The sequence below is a fragment of the Netta rufina genome, assembly GCF_964035555.1.
Source record: "Netta rufina genome assembly, chromosome: 7".
In the NCBI taxonomy this organism is placed as follows: domain Eukaryota; kingdom Metazoa; phylum Chordata; class Aves; order Anseriformes; family Anatidae; genus Netta; species Netta rufina.
Window position 1 is genome coordinate 28,910,014 of NC_140130.1, and position 20,884 is coordinate 28,930,897.

The window sequence follows — 20,884 nt, forward strand, 5'->3', positions numbered from 1 at the left end:
TTTTTATATAATCATTACAATAAATTCATGAGAAGTATTGGAACTCTTAGATTATAAACAAAGGGGGAAGGAAAGATAAATGGATTTAGGCTGCAGAAATTAAACATTTATTTTCTTCCAATGCATGAAATTAATTGCAAAAATGTTTTGTATAGATTACTTTATGTAGACATAGGAAGTATTTCTACAATATCTGTTTTTTTTATAGCATATTCCTTTAGAAGAAGTCTAAAGTGAAACATCCACATCCAATGTCCATCTGAATACTTCTGTAGAAAATGTTGATACTTTCTTCCAGAGTTGCTGACCAAATTTTGACAGTTCATTGTTGGTGCATCTGGAAGAAAATTTCAGTCACTTGTTTTTCCTGCTGTCCCCCACCAGCAGCAAACATTATGGTAAAAATAATTATTCTCCTTCATAAACGAGTATTAGGATTTGGTTTTTAGTTGCAAGCAAAGATCCTCCATTTTAAACATTGCTAGGTCAGATTATCTGTATTACCTCTGTATTAACTCAAGGTGCTGTTGTATATTTAGCGTACATCATTTTGCTTCTTGCAGATTGACCTGGATTTAGAGATCGTGACTACTGTAGCAGGCATTGGGATACAAGGTGTTGACAAGGAAGGTGGAGCAAAAGGAGAAGAGCAGCCTATCAGCTCTCCATGGGATGTGGTTTTTGGTAATTCAGGTATAGTATCAGTTGAACTTTTAACATCTCACATTTATGCATCATAAGTGTTTGTTAAATGTTTTCCTGCTCTGGTAACAATTTGAAGTTCAGTAAATATTTACTTTACAAGTGGGTCTAAAAAACAGTGGTTTCTTGTGTACAAGTACTGCACTGCAGTTATCAGCTGCATCTAAGTTTCTGAAGTCCTTGAAAAAATGTGAACTGGTACCTGACCTGAAGAATAACTATTTTGTAGCAAGATATGTAGTTATTAGATCCAAATGCAGAAGGGAATTGTGATTACCTTTGGTGTGCCAGTGCTTTATGTCAGGATTGCTTAAGCAGCAGATGCATTTTACAGGAAGGGAACATTGTCTAAAGTTCTTTTCCTTGACTATACAGATATGTCTTACCACTTGTAAATATTTGAGTTCAGGAAATAAAAATAATTTTATCTGGTCACTTCTGTTTATTCCTGTTTAGACAATGTGAAATCATTAGACTCAAGACCATCATAGAGGGCAAACAGAAGAAGAACACCTCAGAAAACACCTTTCGAGCATCAGGGCATAAAAATAAAATCTTTGCATAATAGGATGTAAGAATCAGCTTCTGAGGATTTAAATGGTTTTCTTTTCTGATCAACTTAACACACTCCTGAGACTTATATCACGTAACTGCCATGTTTCTTAGGTTTCCATCTCAATATGATTTAAAGGTTGCAAATGCAAGTTTCTTAACGACAGTAAAATGATTTAGTGTAGCTTTAAACCCTTATATCAGGGAAGGAAAAACACTCAAGAGTTACTTTAAGGAAACATGTAGCCAGTTCATGAATGCTGATTGTATGGAAGTCTTCTGGCAGAAATACATTGCCAGTTTAGACAGTGTACTACCAAAAGCCTTGGCTACTAAAGTAAGCCACAGGCATCAATTTCACATTTCACACTTTCAGTAACATGACAACACACACACACACACACAACGCTCTAAACTGAAAGGGTTGTCAATGATTCTTACTAATTAAGGGTGTCAAGGAATAGGGAATTCTACTTAATAGGAGTACTTGAAAAAGAATCTCACCAAATCTAGGTTGCTGTTAATAAATTTTATCCAATCTGTTTTCACTTCTGTGATCCAGTAGACTTCTGTGGGACTTGATGGTGTAGTTTTCATTGCATCTTGAACCAGCAAGCTGATCGCTGTGGGATGTTGTCACAGAGCTGTTTTGCAGATCAGTAACAGAAGGGAGCACTAACTCAGAAAGTATTGTCCGAGTGCATCAGAAATTTAAGCTGGCTAATAGAACTATTCAAAATATCCTTTAATTTTGCTTACCATTTTCATGATGCTTTCTTCTACTTCTGCCAGTATCCACTGATACTTTTATTTTTGAGAGCTCTGATTGTTAAATGAAATGTTAAATTATATGATTGTTATCAACATGAATATAGTAATCACTGAATTAGTCACCTGTGAAGGATTAGTCATCTGAGCTATTTAACATTGCTGAATTTATATCAGTGTTTATATGAAAATCAAACTTTCTAGATGTACTGTTTTCAGACCAGTATGATTTTTTTTCATACTCAGTCAGATCCTACCAGTCAGTTGGCTGTTCAGATCTGTACAAAATATAATATAACCCATCACTTAAGAGGAGATCAAATCAATTTAATTTTCTTATTTGGGAGGGTAAAAGGTCAGATAGATAAAATGGGGGGCTGCTTTCAGGTTGTTTTTTTTTTTTTTTTTTTTTTTTTGTTGTTTGTTTTTTTTTTTAGAGTTTTGATATGTTTTTGTGTGAGTATGGTAAGGTGGTTGTCTGCCATATGTAAATGAGTGTAATATCTACATAGATCTCATTAGAAAAATATGACCAGAGAGAGATGTCAAAACAGAAGGTTATATTGAGTAGAATGTTAACAAGAGAATGTCCCAGAGCCCAGTAACACTAATCTAATAAGGGTGTTTTTACGGGGCCAAAACTGCAGGATGCAATTAAGTCTCTGTTTGCAAGGAAACTGGAAGAATCAGAGGAGGTTTGAGCAGATGAACGAATGGTGCTCACTGAGACACTGTCTCGAGATGAAGCACAAAACCAAACAGATTGTGCCCAGGGAGCCAGGAATATACGTTAAAAGGCTTCATTGTTTCCTTGTATTTTTTAATGTATTGTTTATTGTGAAGTTAAACTAATTCAAATCGTCGTCTGAAAGATGCCATTCACAGAACCAAGAAAAGCCCTCAGTAATCCTCCAGCACTGTATTCACAAGTCATTATCACTTTGAGGCAGAAGGTGTCAAAGGTGTGAAGTAAATACAAAGCTAAGTTGTAACATTTTGGTATTTCATGGATTCCAGATGACATCAAGCCTGATTCAAAGCCCACTGAAGTCATCAAATCTGTTGCTGACATCTGTCTTGACAATGCAGGAAATAGTGAATGACTTTTTTGTGTGTGTTAGTTTGCCTCCAGTATGCTAAGAGTCAGACTTAACTTCAGTGCAGTTCAGCACTGTGGTATCTGTTTTTACTGTGATCACGTTGGAAAACATTTTTGGAAATCAGCATTTGTAAAGATAAAGTTTTAATTTAATCTGATAAGCAAAACCAAGACCTGAAAGGATATGATACCATCTTTGACAAGAACAGTTGTATCCCCATTGATAGAGGCTTCTGCGTGATAGGAATTTGCTTTCTGTATATTTCAAATATGAAAATACTGAGGAGAAAAGTTAGGCGTAGACAAGTTAATCTTTAGAACAGATACTGCTGTCATACTTCTAACCGTCCTCACAGGATTTCTGCAAGATGATAAGCTTCTGTTTCCCCATTTTTGCTGAAGTTTGAGGCAAAGTGGGTCATAAAACCGTAGAATGGTTTGGGTTGGAAGGGACCTTAAAGACCATCTAATTCCAGCCCCCCTCCCAGCCACCTTCCATGAGGTTAAATGACTGAAATACAATTTAATAGAAAGCTGATAAATGTCTCTCTAAGATAGGGGAGTTAAGACAAAAAACTGCTGGCATTCATGCAGACAGTATTCTCCTTTATCATCTTTTTAATTTCTTTAATTGTGGCTACTGAACTTGTGTTTTACCCTCCCCCTTTAACAGTCTTGAGTGAACTCGATGGATTAAGTTCTGCTGTTGAAGGTGGTGCTGAAATTTGCATTGACATAGATTGTGTAGGAAATACACAATGCAGGGGGGAGGCCAGCAGCTTAAAAATACATTATTAACTTACTGTGTGCTTTTTTAGCTTTCTATGTTGTCCTTTTCTATTTTTACTCAGTGGGTGTTGAAAGCAAGTGATACTTAAATGCAAAGTTGATCTGAGTGTGAAATGTTCTTGATAGCTGCATTCTTGCTGGAAGGAACAGGACGATGACCTGTGCTTGGTGACATAACTCTGTGGTTCACATTCCAAAATCCAGCCTGAAATTGCATGGTTGTATTTTATTTATAGAAACTCCCAAGCACAGTATTGCCCATGTGTTCAGCAAATTAGTTGGAAATGTTTACGTCAATACAGGTTTTACGTAGATATTATTGAAATGAAAGTACTGTACCTTATCACACTGGTGCAATCTTTATAGCCCTTAAAAGGCAAAAGCACGTACAATTTTTTTCTTGTGTTTCTGCTAGAGGATTGTTTAGTACAACTGCATTCCGGAGGAAATACTTCTTTTTTTCTTTTTTTTTTTGGAAATCTTTTTTTTTTTTTTTTTTTTATATATCTTGAAAGCATGCTTTCTACATGTCACTTTTTTTCCCCTTCTAGGCTGGTCTCATTCTGAGGCTCTAGCCTTCACTGCCTTATGAAAGGAATCTTCCTTGATTAGAGCTGAAAATAAAAGAGCTCCTTTTGAGATCATCAGGGTTTAATTAGGAACCATTTTTCTTGACAACTCAAAATTTGAATTGCTCTAAATGTATGTTGCATATGTGCTATGACTGCATGATGTGTCAGCGTAGACTAACTAGAAATGCAAAAGGCTTTCTCATCTCCTCAGCAGTTTCCAGTGCAAAAGTAGAAGCTCAGAGATCCCATGCCCAGTTTTGGGCTGAATCTGTCCTTATAAAAGTTAATGGCACAGAAAACCACGTTAGAGACATCACTGACATTAGAAAGCATTGTTTGTCTTCTCTTCTTGAACTAGATTCTAAATCTACTTGCAAAAGGTCATTATTTTTTCTATAAAATATGACAAATTTCAAAGAAAAAGAAACCTATTAATGTTAAGGCTAAAGTAAAATGGAAGATGTTATAGGGTTTCATTCCCGTGTAATGACTGTTTGAGGAGAATAAATCTTTTGAGAAATGTGACATTAAGTAGTTGCAATAAAGGACTGCAGAGAAGAAGAAGGTTATAGAGGAATGTTTGGGGAGGATTTTTGAAGCGCGCTGTGTTCTTACATGCCTTGTCTGAGTGGGTCAGTCAGCTTCATACTGCTGGCAGAATCCCAAAGAGGGACAAATACATTAAGTTAGGACATGTGAAAACTTCACCTAAGTCTATGCACAGCTTCTGTCATCCCTAAGCAGCTTTCATTCCTGCTCCTAAACTGGCATTTGTGTGGCTTTTTCCTTTTTCTTCCTTTTTTACCTTTAAGTATTTGAAGGAAAATTGAGGCGAGAGAAACTTAGAGAACTAGTAACTGCTGATATGATCGCCCCAACAAACTTTCTGTACAGTAACCCGGTTAAACTGTTGCCTGAATGCTCCATTCCTGTATTCCAGACCAAACTAAAGAGATTAAGGGTTGATGGTATTTGCTGAATTTACAGCAGTAGGCTGTAAAGCAACAGGCTTTATTAATTTTTTACATGTTCCCTGTAGAAGTAGGTCAAGAAATCAGATATTTGCATTAATATTTTAGTATAAGCATGCCTTCGACATATACATAGCATAAGAACGCGATGGGAGCTCTGACTGAATTTCCAGCAGCAATCCCACACAATTTAGTTTGACAGGCTCATTTTCTAGTAAATTGGGCTTCTCTAAAGCTTGACAAAGTAGATGATGATGATGATTGCTTTCTGCAGGAAAAGAAACATTTGGATTAGCAAAGTTAGCATCTTAACAGATGTCAAAGTCAGTAACATTTGGAAGTCTGTGCCTTTTATGTGCCCTCTGTATAGAACGATGAGATTTGTACCTGGAATGATGGTTTCTTACTTGTTTTTTTCCACAATCTGAATGTTTTGTTTCATGAATTAGATATATGTTTGTGATACAGGAGTTAAAACTACTGATCAGATTCCTAAACGTTGTTTTAGGTACTAGATACTGTTTTCAATGTAAAGTTCTAGATAAAGAGCTGCTGAAAATAAACATCTTTGACAAGTCTTAAAGAGGCTTTGTTGGGCGTGCTAGGGTCAGAATGAGACACGCTTCTGAACTGGTCTAATCCGATGCTGAAAGTGCTCCCAGTGTGTAAGGTCTGTTGGGGATGGGGGGAGTGCAGTGCTGAGGTACCCTCAGGTGTATGTGCTTGCTCTGAAACAGGAATGAATAACACACCTAACTACAGGAAAGTGAAGACTGGTTACAGTAATGTATCCCAACACTACATAATCTAAAGTAGCACTTTCACGTTAAAAAATGCCATTGCTTGCAGTTTGGATTTCTATTTATTTATTTAAGCATATATTGCCATTGCAGTTGGAAGACCTGAATGAGAAAACTTGGGATAGAAAGATATTTTTAGCTCCCTTTTATCTCCCATTGTATGACATCCCCTCGATATCCACGTCCAAGAGATTTCCCTTGGTGAGACTGTAGGACTAAGGAGGAAAATTCTAAAAGCGTTTGGTTTCATAAAGGGTTGTGCTTTTTGCATGATACGAGAGTAAGTGAAAGAGTGTGCTGGGTAGCACAGGGAAAAAGGAAGAAGGAGAAAATGAATTTTTACTCCTTCAAAAAGGATGACGTGTACGTTTAACAGTCCAGACTTGGTGCTAAAGCATTCCTTTTTGGGATTTGCCGTCTGTCTCACTGAAGACCAGTGATTCTTTAGTTGTTTTGTCAGTTGGATTTGGATTTAATTTGCTAAACTTCCACTGACTTAAGTGAAGACGAGACTCGCATTCATATGCGTAAGTATGCAGCATATGTGTCTGTGAGCAGGAGGGGCTGCTGAGCAGCCCTTTTTGCTTGTGTTTTTGCAGCGGATGAGTGTAGCAACAGGCTTCTTCCTTGTTACTGCTTTCTTTAAAAGATAAAAGCAGTAGACAGGAATAATATTTTCAAACTTCAGTTTATTTAGAAAATAACAGTAGTGCCAGCCACCAAATGTGACTTTAATTCCCAGACTTTGCATTCTCAGTCTGGAAGTTAGCCTGCAGTCCCCAGACTGGGGAGCTGGATGTGTGCAGTAGTCCTGGGAATGGGGTCTCTCCAAACAGGTGTTGTTGCCTGCTGTTAAAGTCTTTTGTGTGTGCTCAGATTTACTCAGAAATAGTCTTTAAAAAGGTCGTTATTGAACAGTTTAAAATTGTGCGTGTGTACAAACAGGATTGTTAATTTTTAAAACATGGATATAGAGCAGAGGTGGGCTCAGGAACTTGAAAAGCACTGAAATACCATCCTACATCACACAAGAGCGTTCAGAGCTCTAGTTCATTATTAGCGAATCTTTATAACATAAGTATATCATATTTGTAAGCCATACTTTGCTTTGATACAGGCAGCACTAAAGATAAGAAAGTCCATACCCTAATAAGGAGAAACTCAACTGGATTTTTAAAACAGCTCGAGATAGTTTGGAATGTGGCGCTTAATTGAATCAATGTAAAAGAAATGCTTTGTTCTTTTATGTTGCTTTAAAATAAATTCTTTAAAAATAATTTCTTTCCATTCAGGGACGATAAGGAGTTATGGTAATGATGGCATTATCTTAACTTTAACATGTTGGTTCTCCCTGTCCCCCTTCTCCTGCAAGCACAGTACAAGGATGACAATGGTGGCATGTCTCCGGATTGTTTTATCCTCAAAGAAGTTTTCTATCTTTTGTTTCAGAAGATAAAACATTAAATTCTGTAGTGTCAGGACCATTGTGTGATAAAATACCTTATCTCTGCAGCCATATGAATTGTTTTTACTTTTCTGGTTTTGTATAATTTTTTTGATGAAAGCTCTTGACATATTTTCTGCAATTCAGTCTGCTCATACTGTTCCCATGCCTCTACCCATTCCCTTTGTTCTAATTTCTAGCCAGAAGAAAATATTTGTGTTAAAATTTGCAATTGCAGAGTTCCTACTTACTTTTCCCGTCGTGTGCTCTAGTTGAAGAAAGGACCTTGTCACTATTGATCTTGCATATTCTGTAAAATTTGAATGAATATTGATAGATTTTCCTCCTATTCGAAGAGGCATTTGGTGTGCGGGATTAGAGTGAGACACCTTTTCATGTTTTTGCCATGGAGCTGTCACAGGGGAGTGCGAGTAGGCGGAATTACAGAAATTGGATTTTATGGAATAGGTTTTTCTGAAGTGCTCGGCTCTAGTCTTACTCCTTCGTTTCATTGTTGGATGAAGTGAATATTAAATAATCAACAAAGCTCTTTCTGACATCCCTCAGAATGGGATGTCAGAATGCACCACGTAGCACGATGAAGAGCTCCCTTTCTGAGCTTACCAGGGATTCTACCGTAGATCTTTTGGGGTACTCAGAGCAGCAGCATCTGAAAAATGCAAGCTCTGCAGTATGGAAGCAAAATCCTGGAAATGGATTGTGTGCTGTATGGAAAGTAGTGAAATGTTTTCCTAAGCAATTTTCTTGGTTTAAATCTCATAGAAACAAGCTCTAACCAAAGGGGATTCTGTCTTTTGGGGTTTTGTTAGGGTGACTGGGGTGTGTGTCTTGGTATTGCCAATACTTTGGAAACGTGTCTGGAGACTTAAAACAATTGATTTCCAACTCATTTTGAAAACCTTCCCTCTCAACAAAAAGCTTTTCCATGCTTTGGAAGTCTGACTTTTATTCTTGGAACTCCAGTTTGTGTAAAGACATGGAGCCATGTGGAAGTGCAGGAGAGAGTCAGCGAGTTCCTTTGATCGCAGCCTTGGAAACTTGTATCTTGATCCAAGAAACAGAAAAGGCAGAAGATAAACTGCATTAAAACCATACCAATGGTACTCTGAGGAGGGCTCACAGGATGAGGAAATTGATTCTGGAGATAGGAAACTATTTTTTTCTGCTTGCAGTTGTAATGTGAGAAAGATTTAGGATTGAAAGAAAAGCGGCAGGATCTCAGTTGGGGGGATAGTGGCAATTTCATTTTAGAAAGATTGATTTGCACTAACTTCACAGATTTAAAATGTTTGCGAGCATTTTACATATAACTGCTTTTATTCTGAACCCCCCGATCAGGAATGGGGAGAGTGGCAGGGGCTGGACCGTGAGGTTGTTTGCAGGAACAAGCGTGAGATGCATATTTTTATAAGTTTGTGTGAATAAAAAGCTTGCGTGAGCAATTTAAGTGTTTTTCTGTTGACTAGCTAATAGCTATTCCAATACATTCATTTAGGAAAAGATTTTAATATTGTTTTTAACCAGATTAGAGAGAGCTATCCAATGTTTATGAACTACTAAAATGTTAGGTAACACTGGCTACATTTTAATGAAGTTTTTAGATGTTAACTTTCTTGTTCCTTAGCTTTTTCAGAAACGGATAATTTTTTTTTTTAACATCCTTTCACAATTTGTCTCCATGCATTCTTATGCTGTAATATGCTACATTTTAAGCTGTAGAGCACTTATGTTCTTCTCTTTTCATTTGTATTTGTGAAGTGTTACCTAGAAAAGCTTTGTTTAATTCTATAGATTTGGATTGGTGAATATTGATGTTATACTTCGAGTTGAAAAAATTAGATGCTTGATACACACTTGAAACCTTCTTGAGAAAGTCGCTGTTCCGTGGACCTGCATCTTTCATTTGTGATAGCACATGTGAATAAGGAGTACTACTTGGAAACCAGACAGGTAGTGCAGAAGAAAATCAGTAACTGCACACATCACAGGTCTCTGATTGAACAGTGGTTGTTGCTCTACAGAGCGTAAATCTCCATGATGCCCAAGCATCAATTCTGTTATCTTAAAAACATCACATACGTTCTCTTTACTGTCATTAGTAGTACCTCTGATTTCAGTGGGACTGTTACGTGTGGTATGGTAAGAACATCAGAATATGCAGGATAAATGACCAGGAACTAGCATGAGCGTATGGTCTGGAAGGTACTGCCATTGTTATTTGTCTTAAAATGTGTTAACAGTTCTTATTAGCGTTTTGGAACATCTAATTTTATCACCAGCATAGTGTGTGGTGGTTTTTTGTTTGTTTTTAAAAGAACACCCCAAAAACATAGCTTAGGAAAAACATGTACATATTTGTTGACCAGTATGATGCCAAAATAACAGGTGAAATGTGGAGCCAATAGCAAAATCTTGCAAAGAGCAATTTCTGTTTGAAGTATTGTCTTTACCAGGCAAAGATATAAAAATTGTGTTTTTAATATCCTTAGGAAGAGAAAGAGCGGTAATGGGTTTCTTCAGAAATGAAAGACATTCTCTCGCTCAGTGGTTTGTTTGTTTGTTTTTCCCTGTGGCAAATGGTGAGCCGGAGTTAGGGGGATGGCAGGGTTGATTTCTTGACTTGTTTTATGAAGCATTCCCAAAGAGGTTTTTTCATCTGTTCTTATATATCCATTTCTTTAAAAGTTTCAGAGACCCAGGAAGATGTTTTATGGATAGCGATGGCAGGCACGCATCAGATATGGGCACTGATGTTGGAAGGTGGAAAACTGCCAAAGGGAAGGTAAGCGGTTTTAATACAAGACACGTGAAACTGCTGTTTGTCTGGATAAACAGCCTTCAAACCCCACAGTGAGAGATAATCCAATTAATCTAAAAGTAATTTTTCTCAACCTGTACTTAGCTTGAAGCTTGCTGTTTCTCTTCAGACTTAAAAGGCTTGTGTCCTTTAAAGCCTGCCTGCTTTTACCCACGTCTGTTAGATGAAATGAAATATTCTGCTTTAGCTATAAAGCTATGACTTGGTAACGTACAATCATATAATTCAATGGTACTTTTCATTGCACTTGCTGAATTACCTAGTGATAAATGATAAACTAAGGTGAAAAAAAGTTAGCATAAAGGCATGGAATAATTTCTTGTGCTGCAATACAGTTGGTTTTATAATTCACGAGTGCTTTTCCCGTGATTTCTGTTCATGCATAATGTCACAAGTATTTCAGACTTGTCCTTGAATATGAGTATTATTTTCATTTAGTGATTTAAAGAAAGGAACCTGTCTTCGATTTGCCGGGAGTGGAAATGAAGAGAACAGAAACAACACCTACCCTCATAAGGCAGGCTTTGCACAACCTTCAGGTCTCTCTCTGGCTTCTGAGGAACCGTGGAACTGCCTTTTTGTAGCGGACAGTGAGAGCAGCACCGTGCGAACAATCTCTCTGAAAGACGGAGCAGTGAAGCACCTTGTAGGAGGAGAGAGAGATCCATTGGTAATCACTTCAAACTTCCCCACACTGCCCTACTAATATTCCTCAAGCCTGACCTGGAGGAACCACTGTTGGGGTGAGAGGGTAAATTAGTTTCCGTGGCCATCAGTTTCTTAACTTCACTGCTTGGAATGCAAATGTGTACCAGTCGTGGTGCTCAAGTTGTAGTGCAGAGCGTTGCTCCTCAGATACAAAAAATTACTTCACCTACTTATAAAATAGCCAAACTGAAACAATACTGTGGTGTTATTAAAGCCAGCTGCATTCATACTGATAATTTCCATTTCCATCACTAGCATCCGTATTTCCTAGTTCTCAGTATCCTTGTTATAAAGTTGTCTTGTTTTTTTTTTTTCTCAGTGAATTTCCATTTAATAACAATCATTTAAATTCATGTCAACATTGACTAATCAAATATTTTAATTTAATAATATTATTTTCCAGAACTTGTTTGCCTTTGGTGATGTGGATGGAGCAGGCATAAATGCGAAGCTGCAGCATCCCCTAGGAATAACATGGGACAAGAAAAGAAAACTGCTGTATGTGGCAGATTCCTATAATCATAAGGTAAGCATATATAGTAGCTTGACATATGCAGGCTTTACAATTTTTACTACTATGAGAGTTTATTTTCAGAGCATACAAAGATTGTACTTGGTTGAGCTGAAGAAAGAAAGGATAAGAATTCTTTTGTGAGTTCTTTTTCCTTCCTTCCTTCCCTTATGGGTCCTTCTCTTTACCCATTGTTTTGGTGTTGTATGCTGCTGTGTTGATATGACAGCCCCTTGGGGAAGGTGAATTTGTACCAACTTACAGATCCAACTAAAGACCCTTTTATTATATCTTTCCAAAGAAACTGATCTGGGGCAAAACAGCTAGGAATGGTTAGTGAGGAATACTGCAGGTTTGATAAAACCAGGAGAGCAAGAGGACTTGTTCTTTCCTCAAAAAAAACCACTCATGTTTCGAGAAGAAGTGTTGTGGGTTACCCCCATGGAATTCAAAGATGAGACAGGTTGTTCTGTATTACTGTTCTCAAGCTTTAATGTCTATAAGGTTCCTAACTGTATGTTGATTAAATATATGAAAAAATAAGTAGTTTGTCTTGTTTTACAGAATAAGGTATATATATCATTAAATATTTGTTAAAATCTGTGGTCCATATGAAATTTTGTTTAAAGTATAAAACATTATCAACATTTTTGCTATTAGTTTAAGAAAAAAGTTAAGAAAAAATTAATCTATTTTTAGGAAAAAAAAAAAAGTTACCGTGACAGTTTTATTATGCTCTTACTATTTTGAAAATGTTTTCAGGAAGGCAACAAATATTAGGGGGAAAAAAAAAAAAAGCCAAGCTGATCAGCAAGCATACTTTTATACCAAAGAGGTAGGTGCCTTAGGAGGACAACACTGAATGAAGACCAGGAAGCAAGCTGGGAGATGTCTTTTGATAAAGTATGATAACATAGCTTCCAGGACACATGCTTGTTACCTAAGATAATCAAAGTTAATGTTGGCTTCTGAAAATGCAGGATGTAAGATAATGCAGAACTTCCACATTCTGGTAGTTTTTTCAGAGAGGTTGTTTGTTTGTTTGTTTTTATTTTAGATTAAGGTTGTAGATCCCAAAACGAAGAACTGCGCTACCCTGGCAGGCACAGGAGAAGCAAGCAATGTTATTGGTTCCAGCTTTACACAGTCAACTTTTAATGAACCGGGAGGTTTGTGTGTTGAAGAGAATGGACGCCTGATGTATGTTGCAGACACAAATAATCATCAAATTAAAGTGCTGGATTTGGAAACAAAAATTCTTTCCATGGCAAGTAATATTTATTAAACAGGCTGATAGTGGTGTTTCTTTGTAAATTACTATTGCAGTAAGTGGTAGAAAAATCATATAGCTAATAAACTTTCTGGGGGCAGTAGTTATATTCGCCTAATGTTTTATGATGATCTAGCAAACAAGCATTGCCTGCTAGCATGCTTGTTGATAGCCTTATTCACAGAAAAGCAACTTTTGCACGTAAAACTTCTCACATAAAAATATCCAAAACCATGCAGAATACTGAGAATATAAAATACAACGAAGTTAGCTTGTAACAGTGATCTAGAGAGAAAAGTCAACAACAGTTTATTTAATATGACTTCTGTGGGGAAAGCAGAAGCGCTGTCATCACTCTTTTATAGTTCCAAACCCAAGTTTCTAAATCCAAATTCTTCTAAATTTGACAAAAATGTTGATACAGCAATGTCTTTGTTTTACTGTTATGGTGCTGAACTCTTTGCTGAACTTTAAAATTTACATTTAAATGGTGTTTAACTTTTAATGAGTGCCATGCAGAATTTTATATATTCTTTATTTGGGGCATTCAAGTTGTCAAATTGGAACCACTTTCAAATACAGCAGTGCTCAATTTGCTGGTAAACATGAAAGCAAAACAAATTTGTACTGTCTATCTTATAATGATACCATGTCTTGGTGTTTTCATGTGTATGTATATGAGATAATAATCTTACTGTATTCTTTTAAGCTTCTTGCATTTAATAGTATGCAATCTTAATGTATATTTAAATTTCCATGCCATGTAATATCTTGGAGCCTTTTCTGGGAAATTGTCCTTTACTTTGCTGCATAATCTGCATGGTTAGAATCTTGGATTTTATTGCCAAAGGATACAATTACCACCCCATTGGGAGAAAATGCTTATAAACTTTATTTAAAATAAAAATGTAATGCAAATGTTAAATAATGAAGTTATAGGATACTTGAAGTAGTAGATTTTGTAAAGTAGCTCTAGATTTTTATGATTTTAATAGTAAATATTTTTATCCGTATCAATCAGTTTTATCTCTTACATTTAAAAGTTATTTTGTTATCTCCTTTGTGTTCGTGTCATTGCAGTATTATTGTGCTCCATCAGAAAGTTTCAGTACAGCAACCATATTGTCACGTGTTAGTTTTCCTTGTCCATGTCAGCCATCAAAGTGTGATTGTATTGTGAAAGTCTATTTGCTATACCAGGACAAATGAAAATTAATACTTTGCTTTCTACTGATAGTTGCCTATCCTGAATCCAGAAATGTGCGATGTTCCAGATCATCTGCCTGTGCAAAAGGACAAAAGAGCAAACCTTCCAAAACTGCCTAAATCTGCACCAAACATTCAACTTCATCCACTGACTGTAGCTCCTGGCCAGACAATTCAGTTTTTATTGAAGTTGACCCTCCCTCCGGATTCAGCACTGAATGAAGAAGCACCCAACACCTGGTTTATCACAGCAGAAGGTAAAGTGCTTGTGTTGTTTTATCAGTTGAACAGGAGTAGATAAGAAACAAAGTAGATAATATCAGGATGTGTTTTCCGTGCAAGGGATCTCAATCTGATGAACCAAAACGTCCCTCCCAGTCTGTTCCTGTACAACACTGTGATGTGGTAAATGTTATTTAGTGTTAATACATTGAACAGCTGGAGTGGGAAGAATTAAAAAAAAAAAAAAAAAAAAAAAAAAGGAACTTGATCGTTGTAGCTTCTTGCTTGAATTAATGCATGCTGCATTAATTTTTTTTTTAAAACTTCCTTTAAACAAGTTGCCGGTGAGGGCTTGCAGAGAAACTGTTCCCAGAGCAGTTGAGCTTTTTCCTCCTTAGATTTTTGCTCTCACCACACTGTCTCCATGAAGGGCTTAGCCCAGCCCTACTGTCTGCTTCTGGGAGAAAGGTCACTGTGAAGCTGAAGCATATTCCAGAAAGATTCCCATTTTTCCTTCTGTCTCTTCAAAAAATTATTTGAAGTAAATTTCTAGCTAACCACTTTGAACCTACTTTGTCGTAATTCATATATATATATATATTTGCACTTGAATATTTCTATAACAAGGCACGCGTTCAAATATAGGAGGAAAATTTTGGTATGTCAAGGCAGCAGAAATAATTGACATTTATTGCAGGCCACTTTTGCTCTGCCTTTCTGGCCTTGGGCAACACTTACAGTCACTGCATGCCTTGGTTACTATGAAATGGGAATAATATTTAATGTTTGAGCAGCGTCATAAGGCTTAATTAATCTCTTTCAACTCTTAAGTATTTTAAAAGAACACATGGAACATGTTCACGTAGCATGTGACTGGAGTGCTTTAATTCTAGCCATCGTTGCCATCCTTACACTAGATATTGCTATGCACGAAGCATGACCAGTAGAATAAACTCTGTGAATGCGTTCCTTAAAATTCTTTTCAGTACAAAAATAGTAAGGTTATCTGAAACCCCTTCTTGCTCAGGGTGACCATTAGCAAGTGTTTGGAGACAGTGCTTTCCAGTGTTCCAGCTGTGCTCAGAAGGGAGTATCTGTCAGTGCCCTTGGAAGTACCATTTGAAAGAAGAGGCTTAGGTATGGATGTACCCTATGGAAGCTGATATACATAATAACCCCTATTTTTTTCACATTGTGTCAAAACAGTTTTGTCTGGTTATTGAGTTACTCAGGTATGACTCATTTGCTTTAAGTCTAGTATGCTCATGCTATAGGAATAATTTACTCATCTCTGGAATCAAGGCTTCTAAAAAGTATCCTATTCCTCACCTTGTGTGCCTAAGTAAGACTGTCACTGTGAACTTGACTTTTGTGGGTGAAGGGAGGATGCCTTTCATTCAGACTCTGAGAAATTTCTGAACATCGTAAACACATTTGCTGTCAGACTTTATGCACCCTAAAAGTAGGTGATGCACAGAGAACTATCTATTACTTCTTAGAGGAACCAAATAAAATAATAAAATAAGCAATTATAGAGCAGAGGAAAGCTTTGCCAAACACACCAAAAAAAAAAAAAACCACAAACAAGCAAAAAAACCTAGAATATAGTTTTATTTAGTTTTGTTTTCATGTGTTTGATGTTGAGATTTCACCGCTTGGACATTCAATAGATTTTTAGAAGCAATGGACGAAACATTTTTATTTCAATTACTTCTGCTCATTTACTATACTGCATTGGAAAACATTCATTTTTTTTGAAATGCTGCAGGATTCTAAAATTCTGAGTAATTGTTCTCAGCCTGAATTTACATGCCATATTGTCTTTTACAATAATAAATACATGTTAATAGTCATTACTGCTTGTAGATGCAGTTAAAATGATCTGAAGCTAAACATCTCATCTTCTGACTCATACTTTGTTGGCTAGCTTTCAAAGTGTCTATATATCCATGTGGTAGCTTAATTAAATGGGTTGTTTTTAAAAGCAATCAACAAATACTGTACAGGGCCTGCAATCTGGTTATACACTTCATGATTTAAGGCAGTTTCTTATTGTAGTTTATGCTTTCGGAGTACAAATAGACTATTTCCAGCACTCTTTTTGACCTATAAAAATCTCCAAATATTGTTGAGGTGAAGATACATGTCAGATCTTCAAGGGTTAGCAAAACTGGAGAAGATAAGTAATTTAAACTCAACAAGACATTTCAAGCTCATAACTTCTAGAGCCAAATTTAAGGTATTTTCTTAAAAATGCCAGAAAGAGCACATCATCCATCTCATTTTAGAATAAAATACAGAGTGCAATGCAATGAAGTAGGTACATACATTGTGCAGTTTATTTTGCAGTTCACATACTCTTAAATATTTAAATAAATGTAAAACTCAAATTTTGTTATAATAGTCAGACTGAACATAGCTAAATTACAGCAACCTGTTTATAAAGCCAACATTTCTGTTTGGAAACATGATAAAGTACCTGCATTTCTGTGCATTTATGGCAGATGTCTTGCCTAGAGTATTAGGCCTCTAATACAAACATATAACAACCAATTAATTTCAGGAGTTTTAAGTATCAGAAGAAATTTTAATATCCTCTTAAAAGTGTATAGGACAAATTACAGATTCATTGCATTTAGCTAAGGTATACTGTGGAGATACACCCACACTTCTGAAGCAAAGCTGTGGATTACCTTTAAATGACTACTGAAGAAGCACTTGTAAACTATTTTTATTTTTAATTTTTTTTTTCCCATGATGAAAAAATCAGAAGGGAAATTTCCCTTAATGTTCTATATGGAAAAAAGGTCATGTTGTCATATGAGCAAAATTAGTGTTTTCTATAGGTTTCAGACATGGTATTAAATATCCTAATGATAAAATTTGTTGTTCTTTTGCAGATAATACATGGTTGCTTCAAGGACAGAGTCTGTCTGGAGAAATTAAGGATGTTTCCTGTCAAACTGTCATTCCCTTTCAGTTACCAAGGAGCTGTCTATCAGCTGAAGCTGTCCTGGCTATCAAAGCGTGCCTCTACTATTGCAGCAAAGATAGCAGTGCCTGTTTGATGAAAGGAATCTCATTCAGTCAGCCTTTACAGATAGCAAGTGAAAACCAAGCCAGCTTGACTCAAGTTGAACTAACATACACATTTTTAACTAACTAACCCAAAGCCAGCTAATGTGGTGCTTTATTTCGCTTTCCACTGTAGGAGAAAATATGGATAGATAACTTTTCTCCATTGGCCATCTTCCTGGAGCTTATGACAAACCTAAGAAATAATATTCTTGGTAAAATGCAATAGAATTCCTTACAGTTTAACATGAACATTTATAATCACAACCTGATTTCTTTTCATTACAGTAGAAACAATGATACTGTAATACTTCAGACTCCATTGCCAGTTGTGAATACGTTGGACATACGCCATTCTAAGCAATGAGCAAAAATTTTTAACATCCTTTTGAAAGAGTTAGTATTGCCTTGTGACTACACTGTAAGAAATTCTTTGCACTATATGTGCTGTTAGAATAATCAGATCATTTCAGACTAACAGTTAGAGATTCCTTTTGTGCCCTTAAATTTTAATAGAATGTCAAACCTAATAGTTTTTTTCTCCAGGCTGTAAAAGGAGCATCTTGCTTATTTCTCTGTAGTGGCACTTATGACACATGTATTTTGAAAATACATCTTAAACTAGGTGCAGCTCTAATGTTATGCAAACTGATTGTTTTGTTTAACTAGATACGACTGCCTTATATGAAGAGCACGGTTTCATGGAAAAATTTCTGTGAAAGGAAATGTTTGAGTTCCTACAAAAAAAAAAAATCATGCTGATTTCTAACAAAGAATGTGCCTCTCTAGTGTGTGTGTATATTTGTAAAGAAAAAGAAAATGCTGGAATCTTTCTGATATATACTGATTTACATTTTATGTAAGTGGTAGAAAATGGTTGATTATCTAAACTGCAAAAATTAAATGTCAACCATTTCAAGCAGGTGAATCACTTTCCTTTTCCACTTTTATGATTTCTTTGTAAAACCCAGTCTGAAGACTTCTGTCTTGGAAGCATACAATATTAAGAATGATGCTACACTCCTAATGTGTGATTCAAAGTCTTTTGAAGTTGCTGTTTGTCCACCCATTTGTTATGGTGGCCTCTGAATCAGAACCGTACGTTTAATAATGGATGGTTGCATTCGTGTCTAGAGGTTCTGAGCTTTTGCTAGAAAACTGGTGATTCAGTCTTTGAGTAAAGTGCTTTGATTTGAAGCTGTATTCCCAAAACTCTGCCTTTGGTGGTTAAATGTTTTGTGAGTAAAAGTTGATGAATTTGCCATAGGAAGTAGCAGGAATACGGGAGGGTGTGCAATTTTCTTATTGAATTGGAAGGATTTCCACAGTGTTTAAGTATAATTGGATTAGGTCCGGTGCTCTGATTATGAGGATCAGTTCTGAGAAGATGAATTTGTTTCAAATTTGAAGATGGTATTTTTACATATAGTATGATGTATAGTAGTGAAAGAATTGTTATGTTGTGTTTTCTAAAGCAGTCACCATTGTTCCTGACACCTGTCAGTAAATCCCTGGTATGATTTGTTGTTGCTCATTCCTAATTGAAAACTGATTGAAATGTTGGTCATGAACTCCAGAGGCTTTTGTTTTAAGGGAACCATGTGGATTGGTGTGGTTTTTCCTTCTATTGAAATGCCAGCATATCTGTGAGTTCTCTACAGTACCAGAAATTGTAGTTATCTCACCTGTCAGCAAGGCAGGGACTGAACTATTATTTTCTTGTGTTTATTTTTTAAGCAACTTTTCTAATTCAGTGTTTCAGTTCCTTTGAGTAAATCTCTCAATCTCACATACCATTTTGAAGAAGGATAAAGCTTTGCTACTTTGTTCACAGATTGCAAATGCTGTTGAAAGGATGAAGGTAAAGAAACCGATTATAGGGCATTAATCACTTCTCACACTTTATTACAAATCTTTAAGAGTTTTTGTTGTTGTTTATTTAACTTTGGGTGGTAGCCAGGAAACCTTAGATAAGCTTCCAGCTAACTCGCAATTTTTCTGTTGCTTACTGTAAAAAGCAAGCATTAGTTTCAGAAGTTCAGAATAACAAATTAAATTCTTACAGTTATCTTTAGTATACAACTGAGCAGATAGGTTTGTTGTTGTTGTCTTTTTTTCCCCCTCTCATTTCCAACTAAAATTATATTTGTCTGTTTTGATTGGACAAGACCATCAAATTCTACCTTGTATTTTGGCATACAGAAAAAAGCCTCAACAAATCTGTTATCTTAATGACACTTTTTAATTGAAGTATTGCTTTAATTAATGTAGGGAAAGGCCATGTATTCCTAACTTTGTTTAACTACAGTGTATAGTGTTTAAATACAGTGTTGTAGACATATACATACGTTTATATCGAAAATATAAACAAATGTTTAAGGGTCATATCCTTTATGTTTTCAAGATTCAACTTCTAGTTACTGTGTGTAAATGCATTCAGAACTACTGCAGCTTATTGGGAAGGTGTGATAGTAGATAGTAGGAAAACTGTTGCGTAAGCATCAAGCTGAAGTCTGGGATCAGACTGTAAAGGACCTTTAAAGATTTAGTTGTAGCCGTATTTTAAGTAGTGAAAACAATTTCTGCTTTACTAGCAGAGAGTAGGAAAATGTGTTTGAACCTTTTTTTTTCTTTCTCTTAAGTCCATGTCTTGCAGCAGTTGACTGAATCCTATATAAACTGAGGGGTGTATACTAACCAGGGGGTTTAATGGTGAACTTGGCAGAGCTAAGTTAAAATTTGGAGCAGGTGATCTTAGAGTTCTTTTCCAACCTAAATGATTCTATGATTCTATTTCTAGAATCTGAACTTTAGCTTTACCCTAAAAAAGAGACAGAAAGTGTGAGACTATCTCAAAAACTTGACCTGAAAAAGGTGAATGTCCTGGAATGCTTTTCCCCCTGCATCCCATAAGTTCTAAACCATTCTATGCAATAACCCCTTCAGTTTACAAGGGAGAGCTTCTTTCCCTGACTTGTCCTAGCGGGTTTCATGCAAGGACACTGCTGTAATCATTCTCCATCTTTTTAGATGTAGCTGATTCTCAGTGTGCTCTGGTTCTTCCTGATGATGTTACTGGGGTTCTTCTGATCCTCAGTCTGTGCGTTCACTATGACTGGTGTTTATCACATAGCCTAACTGTGGTTTTTTTTTTGTCCAAGGAGTAGCACACACATCACTGAGTCCCTCCTTATGTTTCAGTTGTGGCATACAGACATTTGAATGTTCTATAATTAGAATAACATGCTTTTCAAAAGCTTATGATGTTTACTTTTACTCTACAAAAGGGATGCTGTTTCCATTGCTTTCTCCAGGGTTTAGAAGATTTTGTTACACTAAAGCAAGAAGTGCCGTAA

General features: G+C 36.2%; 1 protein-coding gene across 1 annotated transcript in view; it reads left to right on the forward strand.

Moving 5' to 3' along the window:
* Positions 1 to 19,101, forward strand: part of NHLRC2 (NHL repeat containing 2) — a gene marked incomplete at its 5' end in the record, with an annotated part of 31,734 nt that extends 12,633 nt beyond the window's left edge. Inside the window, 7 exons of the mRNA XM_084290364.1 lie at positions 564 to 693; positions 10,404 to 10,500; positions 10,975 to 11,206; positions 11,648 to 11,770; positions 12,813 to 13,022; positions 14,263 to 14,488; positions 17,354 to 19,101. Coding sequence (XP_084146490.1) covers positions 564 to 693; positions 10,404 to 10,500; positions 10,975 to 11,206; positions 11,648 to 11,770; positions 12,813 to 13,022; positions 14,263 to 14,488; positions 17,354 to 17,619 — 1,284 coding nt within the window. The 3' untranslated portion in view covers positions 17,620 to 19,101. The remainder of the gene's footprint in view (positions 1 to 563; positions 694 to 10,403; positions 10,501 to 10,974; positions 11,207 to 11,647; positions 11,771 to 12,812; positions 13,023 to 14,262; positions 14,489 to 17,353) is intronic.
* Positions 19,102 to 20,884: the final 1,783 nt, after the last annotated feature.